We start from the raw sequence: 20,885 nt of genomic DNA, 5'->3' as shown, positions 1-20,885 counted from the left end.
AGAACAGTGGTAAATGTTTCAGACTGATTCGAGCTCCTGATTTCAGTGCATATGTGATCTTAGAATGAAAGAGGGTATTGCAGAAAGTAATGTCAAGAAGGTGCAATTATCTTAGGTAATAATCATAGGGACAGAGTAATGGATTATTTTCAGCCACAAGTCTGTATGGCAGCTAATAATCAATTATGAGTTTTCCAAGAATGAAACAAATGCTAAGATAGCCAAGATGCTAACTGACTTATGTAGAAAGAAAAAAAATATCTAAATAAAATAGACATGATAGCTCAGCTAAGAGGGTACTACCCTGCCTTGACATGCATAAGATTCATCATGGCAGGTTTGAGCCCAGCCCACATCACTCTGGGGGAAGTTTCCGTTTGATGGTATCTTTCCTTCCCTTTCTCTGTCTCTATCTGGTTAAAAAAAACAAAAAAAGTTGTCCCAGAGTAGTGGGACAAAATAAATTTTAAAACGTCTAAGTCTTGTGAGCTAAAAAGCCCCAGCTTCTTATGATGAGGATTTGGGCATTTTATTCATCATCTATATTTAAGCTGATTCACAAACCCAGATTCATGTAATTTTAGATGGAGAATGAATCTCTTTCAGAAGTGTCATGGGTATGTAGTATGAATCTTCCTCAAAACTGTTCCAGAATCTCCTGTGGCTGTTTAACTATGTGTTCGCAAAAGGAACAAACACATCAAGTCTCTCTTGAGGTTACTAGATCTACTAGATTAGCTCTAAATTGACATCAATTCCCAGAACACAAAAGAGCCACCATAGTCCATTAAAACTAGGACTTACAGAGGTCAATATATAAGGAGACTCACCTAAGTCCTCCTTACGGTATTGAGTGGGAATATACACACTATTACTAATAGGAATAATCTTTACACTGGCTAACTGAACCACAGAGAGAAGATAATAATAAAGAACTAAGAATAAGTAAGTGTGTGTGTGTGTGTGTGTGTGTGTGTGTGTACACAGCTTGCATTAGAAGAGCACTGTATCCGAGAGGGAAAAAGAAGATGTGTGTGTGTGTGTGTGTGTGTGTGTGTTTGTGTGTGTGTGTGTGTGTGTGTACACACAGCTTGCATTAGATCCAAGAGAGGGAAAAAGAAGACCAGAGCACATCTCCTTCACCCAAGGTGTCAGGAAACAAATTCAGGGTCTCATGTATGCAAGCTATGTGCTCTACTGAACCACTGACATGATTTGTTTTTATAATATTTTATCAACAAAGATAATCTAAAGCAATTTGCTTTCTTGTTATAAGGACAGTATACTTGCACAATCTTCCCTTAAGGGTAGGTCATCTCTCCTCCTTTGTTATAATGTAGTCAAAAGAAATCTTGTTCATCTTGACATTTCACAAAATATCAGCCTGCAATATTACATTCATGGCATTACTGACTAGACTTGTTAAATAAGAATTAGTGAACATCCAATGTCTCAGTTAGATACAAACTAGAAAGTAAATGAGATTCTCCATGTAGAGGTCAGAGATTATCAGCACTGACTGAACGTTATGTTCCAAGTGTTTCTTTTCAAAATTTTCTCCTGGATTATCACTGGAGCTCAGTGACTGCATGAGGAATTTGCTGCTTCTGGTGGTCATTTTTTTTCCTTTTCCTTTTTTTAAAATTTTATGTATTTATTTATTTTGAGAGAGATGCAGAGAGAGAGACCCACAGAAAGAGAAACACCAGAGCACTGCTCAGCTCAGGTTTATGGTGGTGCGAGGGAATGAACCTGGGATTTTAGGAGCCTCAGGCATGAGAGTCTGTTTGCATAACCATTATGCTGTCTCCCCCGCCTTTTTTTTTTTTTTAATTGAGACAAATTTAGAGGGTGGGGGGGTATAGAGATGGAAAGAGACACGTGCAAATTGCTTTACCATCTGTGGAACTCCACCCCCTGGCCCCCGCCATAGGCAAGGACTGGCATGTGGGGAAGGGTATTAAACCTGAGTCCTTGCACATAGTAATATGTATGTTATTACAGGTTTGCCACCATCCCAGTCCTTCAGAAATTTTTGTACTAGACAGAAATTCTATGGGACATCTCTCTGTCCGGGGAAGTTGTAGAACACAGACTCCTGTGCTGGTTCTGAAATACAGGTGTAATCTACCAGTAACTATCTTCTTTTGAAAAACAGTGCATAGCTTGCTATAAAACTCTAGGCAAGAATGAGTAACTCAAATGATTACGTACTTAAGTAACACAGACTAGGCTAGGTGTTATTTTATTCAACATATCATAAAATTAAGATTTTCGGGAGCCGGCGGCAGCGCAGCAGGTTAAGTGCACATGGCGCAAAGTGCAAGGAACAGCGTAAGGATCTGAGTTTGAGCCCCTGACTCCCCACCTGCAGGGAAGTCGCTTCATAAGCGGTGAAGCAGGTCTGCAGGTGTCTGTCTTTCTCTCCCCCTCTCTGTCTTCCCTTCCTCTCTCCACTTCTCTCTGTCCTAATCAACAACAACATCAGTAACAGTAACTACAACAATAAAAACAATTCAACAAAAATAAATAAATAAATAAATATTAGAAAATTAAGATTTTTTTCACAGGAATATCTCACTGTTAAATGAAAATGGAATAATGCAGACTTGAAAGACTTCATGGGTAAACAGCTCAGGTGTTCCTGTTACCTGCTGCTACTACTCCACAATCTTTCCTTCAACCTATTGGTACATTTATGACTTTTCAATGATTAATTAATGGAGGTACAGCTGTACGCATTTAGCTCTTAAATGAATGCCCTGGCATTTGGTACTACTGTGTACAAGTCCAAGAAGGGCCACACGCCCTGAGATACAGTAGTAAAATAATATACTCCTGCAGACAGAGTTTCAGGTTGTACACTTTGTATGGAAGGAAAAACAGCTGATGCAATGACATATTATGTGACCTTCCAGTCAAGCATTTGGACGATCACGACTGGAATATCTGTGCCAGAAGGTCTGGGGGAATGTAAAGTGGATGTTGTTCTTGGAGGGAAGTGGATGTAGTACAGCAATATGATATCCTCTGTGAACACCTTCTAAATGACACTAACTGTGAGAAAGGTTCTTCGGATACTACACAAGTTTATCTGAGGGGTGACCCAAAATAGTCATATATTTTTATGAATGCTGGTTTTATTTTTTTTTGTTTTGTTTTGTTTTTGCCACCAGGGTTATTGCTGGGGTTCGGTGACTGGACTAAGAATCCACTGCTTCTAGCGGCCATTTTGTTTTCAGTTTTGTTGGATAAAACAGAAAGAAATTGACAAGGGAGGGGAAGATAAAGAGGGGGGAAGAAAGAGAGATAGATACCTACAGTCCTGCATCACCACTTGTGGAGTGAGCTCCCTGAAGGTGGGGAGTCTGGAGCTTGAACTTATGCATAGTACTATGTACATTTAACTCGGTGTGCCATTGCCTACTCCCCCTCTCACCCCCCTAATGCTGGATTCTTTTTTTTTCTTTTTTTTATATTTATTTTATTTATTTATTCCCTTTTGTTGCCCTTGTTGTTTTATTGTTGTAGTTATTATTGTTGTTGTCGTTGTTGGATAGGACAGAGAGAAATGGAGAGAGGAGGGGAAGACAGAGAGGAGGAGAGAAAGCTAGACACCTGCAGACCTACTTCACCGCTTGTGAAGCCACTCCCCTGCAGGTGGGGAGCCGGGGTTTGAACCGGGATCCTTATGCCGGTCCTTGTGCTTTGCGCCACCTGCGCTTAACCCACTGCGCTACAGCCCGACTCCCCTGGATTCTTTTACCTTATTATCCTGATGCTTGCTCAAGGGGCCCTTGTACAAACTGAAAGTGGGGCATGAAACTACAGATTCAACAATATAAACTTCCCCAATCTACGGCTGAATTACCTACCACCACTGCGTTATTCACAACTTCCAGTGCTGAGAATTTGATATAGTGACCAGGGAGATTAGCCAGCTAGGAAGTGATAAATGGATTGCATCATTCATCTTCCAAAATGAAAGGGGCAAAAGTTTATCCTTAAAGGAATCAATAAGCATTCAACACCTAGATTTAACCCCCCTTCGTCAACACTTTTGCAACCTCCTATATGCAAAGATTTAAAGACATTTTCTAATTTCCATTACATTACTTACATAGTCATTTTACCAAGAAATTCATTTTACAGCAAGTAAACAAGTGGGCTCAAACCCACACATTTCACTATTCATAGTCCATGCCCCATCATATGGACTAGCTAGCTAAATGAAGTGGTAAAATGCTTACCAGTGAAGAAGTCATGTACAGTTACCAGCTGAGAAAGTCTGGGAATGCTCTGCAATATATGATACATGTCTAAAGCCACCTGCTCCATAGTCAGAATGCATGAGTCTGAGAGTAAAGAAGCTGGTAAGAGTGGCCACAAATACATCAAACACCCTTTAAAATTGTAACTACTGCTATTTCCAAATAGCTGTATCTTAAATACTGATAAGACCTGTTGCTTCTGGTCTTCCTGGTCTAAGATTATAGGTGATTTAAGCTATCAAAGAAAAAGTCATTATTAAAAATGCATTAACATTTTAATCCCACGGTTAAAATTCAATCAGGCTACCAATTTGAAACCTTAAATGCTTAGATTGAAGGAATATATATTTATTCAGAACTATATAAACCATGGTGAGGTCTTGTATGACATAGCAATTCCTAACAGTGGGATTCTCAAAGTAAGCCAAATTCCCAAATAACTTGGTTATAATAACTATTTAGTGCCTTTTTTTATTTTTTGCCTTCAGGGTTATTGCTGGGGTGCGGTGCCACTGCTCCTGGAGGTTATTTTTCCCTTTTGTTGCCCTTGTTGTTTATCGTTGTTGTTGTTATTATTATTGTTGTGATTGCTGTCATTGTTGTTGGATAGGACAGAGAGAAATCGAGAGAGGAAGGGAGGACAGAGAGGGGCAGAGAGAAAGATAGACACCTGTAGACCTGCTTGCCCACTTGTGAAATAACCCCCCTGCAGATGGGGATCTGGGGCTGGAACCAGGATCCTTATACTGGTCCTTAATGCTTTGCACTATGTGCATTTAACCTGCTGTGCCACCTCCTGACCCCCTTCTAGTGTCTTTTTAAACTCTTAAAGAGGAGGAATCTTCCCCATTCTCTATAAATCCCTTATTTCTCCCAGTCCTGGAACCTCTGGGGTGTGGCTCGTTTTCCTTCATGCTTCTCTTGATCCATACCAATTCATACTGCATCTGCTGATCTCAACCAAATCACTGCAACCAGTACTACTTCGATGTGTTTCACTTTGGATTGTGTCCAGACACACCAGCCATGGAATGTCAACCCTTCAGTTCCAGTACTCTGGTGAGACTTTTCCTAGCTAACAGGGTTCCTTAATTCCATCTTGGGCGGTACACTTCCAAACAAAGCCACAAAACCTAGATATAGACCAGGGCCTATGAGATACAGCACATGTGCACATGTATCCACAAGTTAGGGGAAAATATGTATTTTAAAGTAAAAGTGCACAATTGTTTGCAGTGACTCAATAAGTACAGCAAGCAAGTAGAAAGACCTAAAAAATACACCATAAAATACTTAATCAGGGGAATTGGGCGGTAGCACAGCAGGTTAAGCACACATGGCGCAAAGCATAAAGACCTGCGTAAGGATCCCAGTTCAAGCCCCCGGCTCCCCACCTGACAGGGGAGTCGCTTCACAGGCAGTGAAACAGGTCTGCAGGTGTCTTTTTTTTCTCTCCCCCCTCTGTCTCCCTCCCCCTCCATTTCTCTCTGTCCTATCTAACAACAATAACTACAACAACAATGAAAAACAACAAGGGCAACAAAAGGGAAAATAAATAAATAAATAAATAAAAATTAAATAAATAAATAAAAATTAAAAAAAAACTTAATCAAGGGGCCTGGGCTGTAGCGCAGCAGGTTAAGCGCACGTGGCGCAAAGCCCAAGGACTGGCATAAGGATCTGGGTTCGAGCACCCAGCTCCCCACCTGCAAGGGGACTGCTTCACAGGTGGTAAAGCAGGTCTGCAGGTGTCTATCTTTCTCTCCCCCTCTCTGTCTTCCCCTCCTCTCTCCATTTCTCTCTGTCCTATCCAACAACGACAGCAACAACAATAACAACGATAAACAACAAATGCAACAAAAGGGAAAAAATAGCCTCCAGGAGCAGTGGATTTGCAGTGTAGGCACCAAGTCCTAACAATAATCCTGGTGGCAAAAAAAAAAAAAAAAACTTAATCAAATAGTTTCTATTTAGACCTAGATACCTTCCTCACCTACTTCCCATTTCACTTTCCTCAGTCACTCTAAGGCTAACCTTGTCAGACAAAGTAAGGACTACAAAAGCTGGATAAGGGCACGAGAACTGTGTACTTCAATGGTATCTCTTTTTTTTTTATTTTTTTTTTTATTTAAGAAAGGATTAGTTAACCAAACCATAGGGTAGGAGGGGTACAACTCCACACAATTCCCACCACCCAATCTCCATATCCCACCCCCTCCCCTGATAGCTTTCCCATTCTCTATCCCTCTGGGAGCATGGACCCAGGGTCATTGTGGGTTGCAGAAGGTGGAAGGTCTGGCTTCTGTAATTGCTTCCCCGCTGAACATGGGCGTTGACTTGTCGGTCCATACTCCCAGTCTGCCTCTCTCTTTTCCTAGTATGGTGTGTCTCTGGGGAAGCTGAGCTCCAGGATCTCTTTTGGTCACTACCAGGCCACCCCATCATCTGGGATCCTGGTCAGGGAGTCCTGGGATTCCCATACAGACATGATCCCACTCTCCAACATCACTGGTCAACTCCATCAGGAACAACATAGTTGATCCTCTTGTAGGCCTCTACAGGACCTTGCCTTCAATGTACAACAATGGTAGGGACTGCCCCACTTTGTGAAGGGAGGCTGGGTCAACATACCCTGCCACTCCAGGAAGAAGAGTCCTGAAATGAGTGCAGCCTAGACTGCTCCTAGCTGTGACCATGGAAAGTGAGCTCAGACCTATAGGGATGCAGCAGTTACACAGGCTCCTGTACTTAATATGGGCCCTGGATCAGATCGATGGGGTTTACAGTTGATGGTATTTATATACTTTTTCCATGTTTGAGAGCTACTCTCTGCCCTGATTCAACTTTTTCCAACTCTGACACCCAGGCGACACCTTTAGCCCACCTGCATGTTAGCTGTCAGGCTCAGGCAAAAATTAGTAAAGTCATGGACCCCTAAAAATATACCTAAAATAGACTTCCTAAGCTTTTTTCCAAAATGGAGACTCCAAATCTCATCTGCTACATTCTTATCTTTAGGTTCCTGATTAATAAACTATGTGTTCTGCTTTATATCTTAATTCTTTTCAGTCATCAAGTTGCAAATGCTACCATGATGCCAAACTGACTTCCCTGGACAGATGACCTCACCAGTGGGTCCTAGAGCCCCAACTCCCCACAGACCTAACCCACTAGGGAAAAAGAAACAGGCTGGGTGTATGGATCAAAATGCCAATGTTCATGTTCAGCAGGGAAGCAATTACAGAAGCCAGACCTTCCACTTTCTACACCCCATAATGATTCTGGGTCCATGCTCTCAGAGAGATAAAGAATAGGAAGGCTTCCAATGGAGGGGAATTGGATACAGAACTCTGGTGGTGGGAATTGTGTAGAATTATACCCCTCTTATCTTATAGTCTTGGCAATCATTATTAAATCAATAAAAAAAGAAAAGAAAAAAATTACAAAAGTGATTATAAATCCAGGAAAGAAATTAGACAAGAGATAAAGAAAGAAGAGGAAGAAGTTAATGAATTTCTGTTTCTTATAAATGTTGATCAAAATTGTTTTTCAAAGGAAAAAATTGTAATTATTTGTTCTGAAAATTTGAGACTGGTGGTTTTAGAATTCTCAATGCTCAAAAGACAGTTGTTTCCACCAGGAATAAGAGCCCTGGTACTAATATATTGAGGGCTGACACTACTCTCTAGGTATTTGAAATGTCTCCAGTTTGTGAACTAACAGGGAGATAGGTAATTGTTTGTTAATTTTTCTTTATTCCAGAAAATGGCTTGATATTACTTTCATATAATAAGGAAATGGGCAACTAAGTTTCAGAATCAGTGGGGTATCTGAAAAAAAAAACTACTCCTCAAATCTTAGCTATTAAATATTTCAAGGAAAAATAACCACCACCGACTTGATTTTGTACCAACATATCAAACAACCATGTTCTCAGAATGTATATGAATAGAAGTTTAGGTCATTCATTTGACAATGAGCCTTGTCTAATCCAGGTGTAAGAAACATATGGGGGGCTGGGTGGTAGCGCAGTGGGTTAAGTGCACATGGAGCTAAGTGCAAGGACTGAAATAAGGATCCCTTTTTGAGCCCCCTGCAGTCACTTCACAAGTGGTGAAGTAGGTCTGCAGGTGCCTATTTTTCTCGCCTCTTCTCTTGTCTTCCCCTCCTCTCTGGATTTCTCTCTGTCCTATCCAAAGGGGGGTGGTGGTGGTGGTGGAATACAATGGCAGCAATAACAACAATAACAATTACAACAACAAAGGCAACAAAACAGGAAATATGACCTCCAGGAGCAGTGGATTCATAGTGCAGGCACTGAGCCCCAACAATAACTCTAGAGGCAAAAAAAAATGTAGAAGAAGAAGAGGATGAGTAGGAAGAACAAGCAGAATAGGAGGAGACGGAGGAGGAAGGAAAAGATAGAATAGCAAGTTGAAGAAGGAAATTATAATGGTAAACTTGAGTTTTCTGATCAATTACAAAGTCACAGACTTAAAATTTTCCATCTATTTTAAGAGCATCCGTAGCTGAAGGACACCACTTTCTTCTTCTCCTTATACCTCTCCAACTGCACTGACTCTCTCCCATTACTTCTTTCAACTTTCTTTGGTTATGCAGTATACAGAAGACAAGAAATCAAACAAGGAAAAAACACCAACCAACCAACCAAATCAATAAACATTCCCCCCCCACACATGTAACCACAAGGATCTTTTTTATTTACAGCTCAAAGTAGTAATGTTTTTATTTGTAAACACATTGTTTCATGGAAACAGCTTTGTTTTATACACAATAACTTGTAACTAAAAAGAATCACATAAATGATATTAAGTGCCTGACCTGGCCAAACTGGATAGAGAGGCATACTTTGGGGATGACATCTGTCCTTCCCCTTAACTGATCTTCAACTAGTAGCCTCTTCATGGCCCATGTCTGATTTGCACATAGAAGGTGATTGCAGCTACCCAACTCAACCTAACGGAAAAACCAGGCATCTTGACTTATTGAGACGATACCAACAATAATAGATATGTTTAAAGAAGAAAAAAGGAAAATCAAGGAAGCAAAAATTGAAATACCAAATGTCTTCCATAGGTATCACCAGACATCAACTCCATTAAGATCACTATACCAATCACTAGGTGAAGAAAAAGTGTGCACTCCATCATGGTATTAAATGGAACATAACCATTGTAAATAATGAAATAGCTGTTTAAAGCTAAAATCTGCATCAAGATGATGATATATATGCATAAGTAAATACATATACACACATGATGATGACCTATGATCTTTCTTTAACTCAGTATCTTAAAAAAACGGAGTATATGGTCAGCTTAGGAAAACATGTCATATCTTGAAAATAACTTTCAATAAGAAATTCTTCTTATCATGAAACAATGCCATGCTGAGACATGATTTTTATAGCAAATGTTTCAAAATAAAATATGAAATACCATTGCTAGAAATAAATGAGTCACAGTGGAAAGTAAAAAATATATATATACATATTTAAAATAATTTGATTTAATATTTCCAGAAATTTCTCTTTTTCTGTAAGTGCCACAAATTTAAGAGTTAATGTCTGACAGTTCTTATGTTTCACATTCCTATTACAGTCTTAGTGTTAACAGGATAAATGTAAAGAAAGATAATATGAGCATTACTGCACAACCTCTAGCACTATCCAATGCAATCTGTCAGTGAAGATGAAAATATTACTTCCATCACATCTTCATATTAAAATTAAATTTTAATATGTCATTTGCACAGGAACATATAAAATTGGCTTGAGAGTATTCTACATTAATTTCTCACCTTTAACATCTTAGTTATGGCAACTCATGCTCAAAGTTGAATGAGACCCATTGGGATACCTAATAATTCTTTCCCTTCTACTATTATAGCCTAGTCTGTTTTTAAAAAATACAACTAATTACAGGTCCTATATGCAGCAGGAAAAACTGTCAATGAGCTTCCAATGGCCATAGCTTGAGAGATTAGGAAGAAAGTTAAAAGGGAATAAAAATACTCTGAAAACCAAGTTTCTAATGAGCAAAATATTTTCCAGTTAAAAATATGGGTCTTTGGGGAGTCGGGCTGTAGCGCAGCGGGTTAAGCGCAGGTGGCGCAAAGCACAAGGACCGGCATAAGGATCCCGGTTCGAACCCCGGATCCCCACCTGCAGGGGAGTCGCTTCACAGGCGGTGAAGCAGGTCTGCAGGTGTCTATCTTTCTCTCCTCCTCTCTGTCTTCCCCTCCTCTCTCCATTTCTCTCTGTCCTATCCAACAATGACAACAACAATAATAACTACAACAATAAAAAAACAACAAGGGCAACAAAAGGGAATAAATAAATAAATTTTTTTTAAAAAGAAATTTATAAAAAAAAAAAATATGGGTCTTTGAATTGACACTGAGGTCCAAGTCTAGTTATGCTATCAGCCACAAACTTTAAAACTTTATCTCTCTCAGGGTAAGATCAACATAATTATCATAGTATGGCTAGATTTTTCAATTATCATGGGCTAACCATAAGTACTGCATCTATAATTATGAAATTTTAAAAAAATTATGAGCCACTTCATTACTTCAATGGCTTAAGGCAAGAGACTCTTCAGTCAATAATGCTCCTATGAGAGAAGTTGATAAGTTTAAAGAACCATATGCATTTTGTAAAATTTATCAGGTATTCAAATATACATAAAATTTCATCTACTTTACTCTTTGCAGTGTGCCAAAACTGTAGTCTACTTTATATTATTTTACAGAACTCTTCTGAATTCTCTGTTTTATCTTCTCAAAGAGTTGGTGATACTTACCTGAGTGGGTCCTGAGGTGTCCTGTGAGGGCGTCCCTTCTTCTACAGGCATAGCTACAGAAAGGACATTTGAACGGCTTCTCACCGGAGTGTAACTTTATGTGTCTCAGAAGGTTGCCCTTCTGAGTAAAAGAAGCGCCACACTGGTTACAGTGGAAAGGACGCTCACCTGTAGAAAAGAAAATAAGTGGGAAATATCAAGTAAGTAATTTGCAAGTGTCCAATGAGCATAAACTGTTACATAGTCAGTTCTCTCAACAAGGGGTGTTCACTTTTATCATAAGTCTTCTAAACCCTTATTTTCCTAGATTAACTTTGCTAACATTACAGTTTTAAGCAAAAGGTCAATTGCTTTTTTTTTTTTTTACATAAAATTTACAGGATTTCTGCCACTGACTCAAAAGAATAGAGGTCATTCCATTATCCATTGGTTGAACAACTAATCACATTTTGACTTTACAACTTTCCTTAATATGGTTTCATTTTTTCACACTAGTAGACTAATTTGATTCAATAATTTCAACGTACAAATTAATAAAATGAAGTTAAAGTACTAGAGTTCAATTATAGACACAGGTACTTGGGATGATCATTTTACTATAGATTATTTTTATCTTGAAACTCTCAATGGCTTGTGATTTTTAAAAATCACAGAAACTTTGAATTAGAAGGAAACTTAACTCTGAGTTTTATCAAGGGATCAAATAGATTAAAATAATGAACCAGGTTACAAGACCTCCATGAACATTTCATATTTTTCAAGTCTCTTGCTCACTAACAGGAGATAATAAAATTTTATTATAGTGAAAAAATTAAAAGAAAATTATTCATCCATTTTTCAGAAAATACTTGTTTTCTATAAGAATTTTTTCTTCTATTACTGATATTGGTGTACAGTGTTTAATCCAGAAGTATATATTCTGTCTTACCATTCATTGAGTCTCAGGAATGCTATGGTTAAGGAACAGTAAATTTGGCACATGTTATCAAACTGATACTAAGCCTAAGAAAAATATTATTATTTTGATTATCTCTAAAAACAGACAAAAATAAACGTATAATCTTAAAATTTGGTGTTTGAAATTGAAAAATCTGGGGCTAGGAAGATAGCATAATGGTTAATTAAAAGTCCTTTCTGCTGAGTCTCTGAGGCCCCAGGTTCAATCCCCAGCACAACCTTAAATTAGAACTGAGTGGTACTCCAGTCTCTCTCTGTATCTTTCTGTCTGTATCTCCCTCACTAAATAAATACAGTTCTTAAAAGTGATTATCAGTTGAAAAGTATAACATTAACTGTAATCATCTTTAAAAACAGAAATATTTTTATTATTCTGTATCATTCTGTATTTGAAGTTATGTTATATGAGCATTATAAATTTAATTGATTTGAAATGTATACTGTAGTTTCTTGTCTTATATGTTTATCTAATATATTCATAATAGTAGTGAATAATAACCTCTTAAGGGCCGGGGAGATAGCATAATGGTTATGCACAAAGCCTTTCATGCCTGAGGCACCAAAGGTCCAGGGTTCAATCCCCAGCACCACCGTAAGTCAGAGCTGAGCAGTGCTCTGGTAAAATAAAAAAAATAAGTAATAATAATAACTCCTTAATATTTTTGTCCTTTAAAATAATTCAAAGAACTTTTTTTACTAAAGACCAAAAGATAAGAAATCATAGTCACTTCTAACAGCTAAAACTACAAATTCAATCAACATTTTTACTAAAAAAAACCTAAAGAAAGTAAATAATTGGTAAATCAGGTACATTTCAAATAAATCAAATTCTGAAAATTAGTGGATACATGCAAAATATACAACCAGTGTATGTTTTTGTAGTGAATATTATATTTATTTTTAAGAAATCTGGAACTATTATTTTATTTTATTTATTAACAGTAACACTCAACATGGTTAATGGTAGCAGGAGAGACTGATGTGGGACTTTTGGATCCTCAGGGATCAAAGTGTTTGTGCATTGCCATGATGCTATCTCCCCCACCTGAACCTGAAAATTTTATAAGCTAAGTTTAAATAGAGTTCTGTTCTGATACGCTAGTTGAAAAAAGTTACTTTAAGTAGTATTTGATTAAACTTCTTTCTTTCATTGGGTAAAATGGATAAATTGTCCAACATTACACACAATTTGAAAGAGAAATACTTAAGCAAAAAAAGAAAGAAAAAAAAAAAACCAAAAGCCTCCCACCCAAAAAGTAAAGTTTTAAGATAAATTTAATTTGACAAATCGCACAGTTTACACACACACACACACACACACACACACACACACACATGCTTAAATCTTTGACTTTTTCTCAACAGAGTAGCAGTACACATTTTAAAATCAGATTTCTTTCTTTCTTTCTTTCTTTCTTTCTTTCTTTCTTTCTTTCTTTACTCCTCATCAATACAATGGAATTAATAATGAAAAGGAAGGAGAAATTTTCTGCAAGAAGTCAACTTCTTAGATAGTAGAAAAATGGGAAATTAAATTGCATTTTTCTTTTCAAATATTTGGTTTTGATTTTGGATTAATTCTTTGTATAGTTTCCCAGGCAAGGAAAAAAATAGAATTCAACAACTTTAAAATGAATTACATTAGTGTGCTAAATAAAATCATTTAAAATCATATTTGCTATTAGAAAACATACCAGTATCACGTTAACTTAGAATTTTTTGAGCCTCTAACAATCTTTGAGTTTAGATCTTTAAAAATATTTCAAATTACTTTAAACTACTGAATTCATAATTTAAAACTTTGGTAAGTTAAAAATAACACTAATTTTAACTCATAATTTGATGAAAGAGTGTCATTTTGTTTTTACATTTTTGAAATAGTCTAGATATTTTCAAATACTTTTAGATAAGAGCTACTTTCTGGTTTATGTGTTCATACTTAAAGGAGTAGAAAATGTGAACAACTATTTAGATATACAGGGAAATACTGTGTTGCTGAGCGTAGGTGAATTTGCCATATATATTCCATGGCTGAGAAGTAAAGGCAGAGTAAAAATGAAGTTGAATAGTCATGCTCTGTTTGATAAGAAGAAAGGGGCAATGATAATAACACACTTTAATTTCAGTGATGACTCTGAGAATTAATGATCTGCTTTACAAGAATTAAATCTTGCTTTGTATTTTGCTTCTGGATAATAAACTTGTGTTATTATTTGTGCTGAAATACACTCAACTATACTTTAGGTTTGATTAGAATAAAACAGTAATTATTTCAGTTGCCATGTTTCTTGGTATGTATTTCACACTAGGTCTAGTTGGAATAGACAATAGTAATGCTGTGGACACAAGGGTAAAAACAGTTTAGCATATGAGATTTTTCTTTCTTTTAGTAGACCTCATCATATTTAAGAATAATCCAGGGAGTCGGGCGGTAGCACAGCGCAAAGCACAATGACCAGCGAGAGGATCCTGGTTCATGCCCCCGGCTCCCCACCTGCAGGGAAGTCGTTTCACAAGCGGTGAAGCAGGTCTGCAGGTGTCTATCTTTCTCTTCCCTCTCTATCTCCCCCTCCTCTCTCCATTTCTCTCTGTCCTATCCTACAACAAAGACATCAATAACAACAACAATAATAACTACAACAATAAAAAAACAACAAGGGCAAAAACAAAGGGAAAATGAATAAATAAATATTTTTAAAAAAGAATAATCCAAATATAGGAGTCATAAGCAAATATGTAAGAATCAGGAATTAGTGGATGGATTAGTCTTTTCTAAAAAGTTTGTGAAATGCCTGTCAATGTTTTATCTAATATTTTAAAACTTTTATGGCCAAGGAATTACAGGTATGTATAAAATTGTCTATAATGAACTAAAAGGTGAGATTAACTACATACTTTTTCTTGAATTTTTCCATTTTGTTTATTTATTTACTTATTTATGCATTGCCAAGAGGGTTATCACTGGGGCTCAGTGCCTCCTGGTCAGAGTCGAATTCTTTTTATCTGATAAACAGAGAGAAACTGAGGGGAGGAGAGTGAGAGGGAGAGGAAGAGAGACATCTGAAGCCCTGCTTCACCACTCATGAAGCTTCCATCCTGCAAGTAGTGACCAGGGGCTTGAACAAAGGTACTTGTGTATGGTAATATGTATACTCAATATGGTGTACTCCTACCCAGTCCTAACTACACATATTTTCTATGCAACTAGCAACAAATACATCTCAAATATTTCAATAATCAGACTTTTTTCTTTAATAACTATACAACTGGCCCTTCTAGAATCAGTTTAGACTTTACAAAAAACATATTTATTCTTCAGATATAAACTAAAGCAAGTTGCAGGGAAGTATCAAAATTTACTAAATACATTAGTGACATTACAGAGTAATCTAATTTAAAAAATCAAGCAAGTTTCTCTGTCTATGAAAACTACACCTTCCATTTTTATTTTTCCTCAGACTAATCCATCTATGTTCTCAAGGATAATTCTGAGTTATTCACTGGATGAATTAATTTATTGTTGATATAATAATTTATATTCATAAATAAATTCCTGTATCTGTCTCTTTAAATATTAAATTGAAGCATTAAGTACATATTAATCAGTTTTCTTTGTTGACTTACATAGAAGGTGTTCATATGTGAAATGGAATAAAAAGTAGGAATATGAAAACTCCCAGGCACCTAGGAAGAAGGTCTTGGAGTGAGAAAATGACTCCACAAAGGTGCAATGTATAAAACGTGATGCTAAAATTTGCAGATGAATATTCTACTGCCTCAGAGAGAGGAAAAATAAAGAATATTTTGTATTTATAATTTTGGCATCAATTAATGTTTATACATGCACTGATTTTTCAACAATGCTCCTTTTCCTCTCTTTATAGTCCCTGTGAAGAGTGCCTGGAGTATCTGATGGCAATATTACCTGATTATCTACTAAAGCAGCAATATCAAAGAAATAATACTAAGTCACCACTAAGACACTGAAATTGCAATTTCATTAAATTATGAAAGTAGAAGAAATGAATGTAGTCTGATACTCCATGTCATTTTCATGAAGTGATTGCTTGTGTGTCTTTTTCCACTATTAATCTTTTCTTAGCTATTCTATGATCTAGAAAAATACAAATAGAGATTTTCCCAGAAGCCTGGTAAGAATGTAAGATAATGCCTTATATATAGTAACTAAAAATAACTGGCAAGAGAGAGAGGTTCTAAAATGAGGAAAGTAATTCAGTAGTTCATGGTGTTATGGAGAAAATAGTTGGTTAATGACTAGGTCCTAATTACTTTTTTCAATTTAGTTTTAAAAAAAATACAAATGGACTTATATCCTCAAAGAATGATGGGAGGTGAACATGTTATGACCCACTCAAACATATAAGCTGGGTCATGAGGAAATACATTTAAAGATATGTCACAATCCTCGGTACAGCAGGTATCTCATGCTCCTCTATGAATAACTAACAGAAACCATAATTGAATAAAGTTTAATAATTTTAACAGTGCTTCAATAAAAATTCTAGCTTAAAACTTTGTAGAATCAAAAAATGTTTCTAATGAGTATTTATTCTTGCTTTTATTAGCTGAGGGACTCCCATATTCACAGGATTTGTGTAATCTGTGTAAGTTAAAAATATCTTCTGTATTAGTGGAATTTTCCCATATTTTCATTTTATAATTTTCAGAATGAAGATAACTCTACACTAGTAGGAATTACATTAATGTAGTTATAGAAGTATTATTTTGTACAAAGCCCCATAATCCTATGAAAATCACTGCAAGACACAGAAACAATGATTAATCTAAATTTTCAAGAGCATGCTTAGGCTCTTTAAACACTCTTAATTCATGAAGGTTTATTGAAGGAAGCTGGGCAATGGTGCACCTGGTTAAGTGCATGTTATTCTGTGTAAGGGCCTAGGCTCAAGCCTCCAGTTCCCACCTGTAAGGGGAAAACTTCAAGGGGGGAAGCAGTGCTACAGGTATCTCTCTCCCTCTCCATCCCCTTTCCCTCTCTATTTCTCTCTATACTATCAAATGAAAAATAATTAAATGAAGCTTAAAATGCTTCTTAAAAAAGGTTCATTGAAAATCTTACAAAATATATCTTTAGCATTCTTTTTTGCCTTAGACACTATCAATTCAGTGGAAAACCCTTGAACTAATTTTGTTTAATTTGTAGATTGCTAAATGAAAGAAATTGCATATTTGTTTAAAAGAGAAACTAAAAAGTTATAACTCAACTGTGTGATGGGAATAAGAATATCAGCTCTAAATCTGGCAATTTTGACTAGGAACACTGATTTTAATGTATAACTTCTCACCATAATCTTTAAAATATCAGTCTTGTTAGTCATATCATAAAATGTTAGTATGCTTATATACTAAGCATAGTAAATTTGAATAAAACCAATCTGGGCACCAGGAAACTTTAGTATCGGCTTCACAACTCTTAGTATTACAAAAGATAACAGTCATTTGACTTAGTTTTAAGCTTAGCTGTCATCATGTGTAAGTGAGAAGTTTGGATTAAAAGAATTTCGCCGAACCTTATAACTCTCATGATGTAAGCTTATTGGTTATTTAGAATCAATCATTTAAATCAGTTTTATTGTGATTAATCTCTTTTAAGATATCATATTTAAAATTTAGACATATAAGTTATTATTTTGCTATGTACTACTACTTTGTATTATATCTCAAATTATCAACTTTAAATCATTCTTATATGAACTTGAATCTAAGAGTCAGTGATCTCCCTATCTTACCACAGTCTTATTTGTGACTTTAAAATTTTTAATTTTGTGAAAGGTTTTGATGAGATTTGAATAAGGCTTTCTCCATGTTTGGTTGGTTAATTTTCACACTATTTGAATGTCTAAAATTATTTACTGGTCTATCAGAATTCTCTTTCTTCACCCTATTACATGCTAGCACATTCTAATCTATGCACTCAACAGCCTCTGTCTACTTTAAAAACCCTCCTTGCAAAAAGAGTTATGATAAAAAAAAATCAGAGGATGACAACATCCTCAAACCAAGTAAAGTATCTGTCTACTACAGGGACCCATAGTAGGCTACCATTGATTGGAAATTGCATTCCAAGAAGTTAACTAGATAAGGTGGAAATGATCCACCCTATATAAATGCATGAGAACCATTTTATAGTATAAACTCTTAGCTAGAAAATTATATTACCTGTCCATGGGTATGGTAAAATATGTATAGAAATACAAAAAGATTAAGTTACACAATGAAATTCTCCTATACCTTTTGAACCCTTATCATATTATTGCTATATTAAGAACTGTGGAAACTGAATCCCAAACTTCTTTTCTGATATGCTATTCAGATTTGAAGGCTGGAAGTCAAGACCCAGGCTACTCTCTGCTTTTCAGCAATCCAATACTAGCAGAATTCTGAAAAGGTAGTTTCACCATTGCCACCCCTGAATAAAAAGGAAAGAGAATAGATGTCAGGTAATATCAACATCAGCTGTCACAGGCAGTCATCAGGTTATTCGTTCAGCTGCTTACCAGTATGACTCCTTTTATGTACCATAAGCACATTGGGCCCAATGCAAACCATGCCACAGACGTCACATTTCAGTTTACCATTCGGAAGCCGGATTCCTCCCTCGCCTTGAAGCTCCTGGACTTTCCTGTTGTCGGCCACCTCGCTGCACTCAATTAGGGGTTCTTCTAGGCTGCTACCCTCATCATGGCCCCTGATCTCATCTTCACGACTCAGGGGTTTCCTGTCACACTCTTCATCACTCTGCATTTCTAGCTTTACTGAATTTGCTGTAATTGAAAAGAAAAGAAGAGAATTTAATTGTATGTTATATGTTATCACCTACTTTTCTCATTTCCAACCATTGTCATAACATGGTTGAAAAATGACAAATAAAGTAAAATACAGTCCATCACCAAGTGTGATGTTCATATGTCTTGTGTGAGCTTTGCCATGAAAATTAAGATGGTTCAGGGAAGCTCTAGGTATCCATGCACACACATTAATTTCTTCAATTTAGTTATACACATTGTAAGCATTATTAAAATAATTACAGGACTGGTTTTTTGAGTTTTATACTAAGTCCAGAAAGACTGAAGTAGTTGAAGAAAAAAATTAGATGTTCATTGAGCCATGCCTCCTTTAAACAGACACACTCACATACGTATGTCATATTCTCTGACATCAGAGTCCCAGTGTAAACCTTTTTCTGATCTAAGTGAGGGAAACAACTTGTGAGCAGAATACAAATGCACACTGTCAAAGCAAAGACTCTAAAATCAGACTGGACACATAGTGAGTTATGAGTTGCATAAAGGTAGCAAAATGTGCACAACACCTATACTTTCAAGTTACTCTGTTTTATTTTTCCCTACATGAAATAAGTACTCTATGGAACATATTAATCTGAAAATCAAATATTCTGACTTTAAGCACAAAAAAGGCAGTGAATTACAGGAATGACACAGCATGGCATGCACACACTTGAGCCTCTTAAGAAATTTAATGTCTTCTGTTTGCTGTTTTTGGATCATCCCACAGAAAACTTGGAATTTTGTTAGCACAGCTCTCCTGGATTGCCGACAGAGTCTTCTCACAAAGCAGAAGCAAGTTTTAAGTCAGTAGCACTTTTTTATTCAGTGATCTTGAAAATTTCTTAAGAAATCATATCTAAGCTATTGAGCAAAACAACTTGGTACTAACTGAATAGAGAACTATTTGCATAAAAGGAAGTGAGTTCTTTTTTACTACAATTGTTTTCTTAGAGAAACCACATATTTAGTGGTTTGTCATTAGAATTTTTGAAAGACAGTGCCATCAAAGGGGCTCTTACCCTGATCCCTTCCTTAAAACTTCCTATGAACTAACGAAAAGACACTAATTACTAAGAGATTGGGGAGAGAGGTGACAGTGGTGCACCTGGTTGAGTTAACAAGATATCAAGCAGAAGGACCTGGGTTTAAGGTCCCTACAGGGGAGAAGCTCCAAGAGCAGTAGAGTAGGTCTGCAGGTGTCTGTCTTTGTTTTTCCCTACTTCCTCCTCATCTCAATTTCTGTCCTTTGTAATTTAGAAAAAAATAAAATAAAAGGTGGGGGGGGGAGGGAAAATGGCCGCTTTTGAACTTTTAGTCCAGGCACTAAGCACTGGCAATAACCCTGGCACCCTGGCAGAAGACAGACAGACAGACACACACACACACACACACACACACACACACACACGAGGGGGGGGGTGTTGGAGAAAGGAATAGAGAAGACAGAATGTAGTAGGAAGACTATGGTTCCACTACAGGCTTTGACATTGCTGGCAGTATAATCTGTACTAATTGCTTCATTTCTGAATCTTATTTATAACTGCAAAGTAGAATTCAAATTACAGAATAAAGTTCATCAGAAAAGTTTAACTATTAGGAGGGGGAATTCCTGTAAAGCAATTGCCTGAATCTGAATATTAGCTCTGTCACTCACTATAAGCAGCATCACCTTCAAATTACTTTAGTTCTATAGATGATAATGGTACCCACTCCCTAGGGTTGATGTGAGCACTAATGAATAAATACAGATAATGCGTACAGTTATAATTTTTGTCTGTATATACAGTATTATATTTCACAAAGTTTTTTTTTATGAAAATCAACTAACTTGGGGCCAAGTGGTGACACACCCAGTTGAATGCACACTTAACTCCCTCTCTCCACTTGCAGTGGGGAATCTGAATGGTGAAACAGGTCTGCAGGTAACTCCCTTTCTCCTCTTTCTATCTACCTGCCCCCCTCTCAGTTTCTCTCTGTCCTATCTAATAAAAAAGAAAGGGAAA

At 36.6% G+C, this 20,885-nt stretch overlaps 1 protein-coding gene across 14 annotated transcripts in view; it reads right to left on the bottom strand.

Annotated features, from left to right (window-relative positions):
* IKZF2 (IKAROS family zinc finger 2) overlaps positions 1 to 20,885 on the bottom strand; it is a 192,698-nt gene that overhangs the window by 47,359 nt on the left and 124,454 nt on the right. For 12 of the 14 annotated variants that reach the window (XM_060193963.1, XM_060193958.1, XM_060193965.1 and 9 more), the window contains 2 exons: positions 18,592 to 18,858; positions 11,096 to 11,263 (listed from right to left, as the gene is read on the bottom strand). In XM_060193963.1, the coding sequence (XP_060049946.1) occupies positions 11,096 to 11,263; positions 18,592 to 18,858 (435 nt within the window). The remainder of the gene's footprint in view (positions 1 to 11,095; positions 11,264 to 18,591; positions 18,859 to 20,885) is intronic. The other 2 variants (XM_060193969.1, XM_060193970.1) reach the window with 1 other exon arrangement.

This window comes from Erinaceus europaeus, chromosome 7, assembly GCF_950295315.1.
Source record: "Erinaceus europaeus chromosome 7, mEriEur2.1, whole genome shotgun sequence".
NCBI classification, from domain to species: Eukaryota; Metazoa; Chordata; class Mammalia; order Eulipotyphla; family Erinaceidae; genus Erinaceus; species Erinaceus europaeus.
Note: the sequence above shows the minus strand (reverse complement) of the source record. Positions and strands in the feature narration are given on the sequence as shown.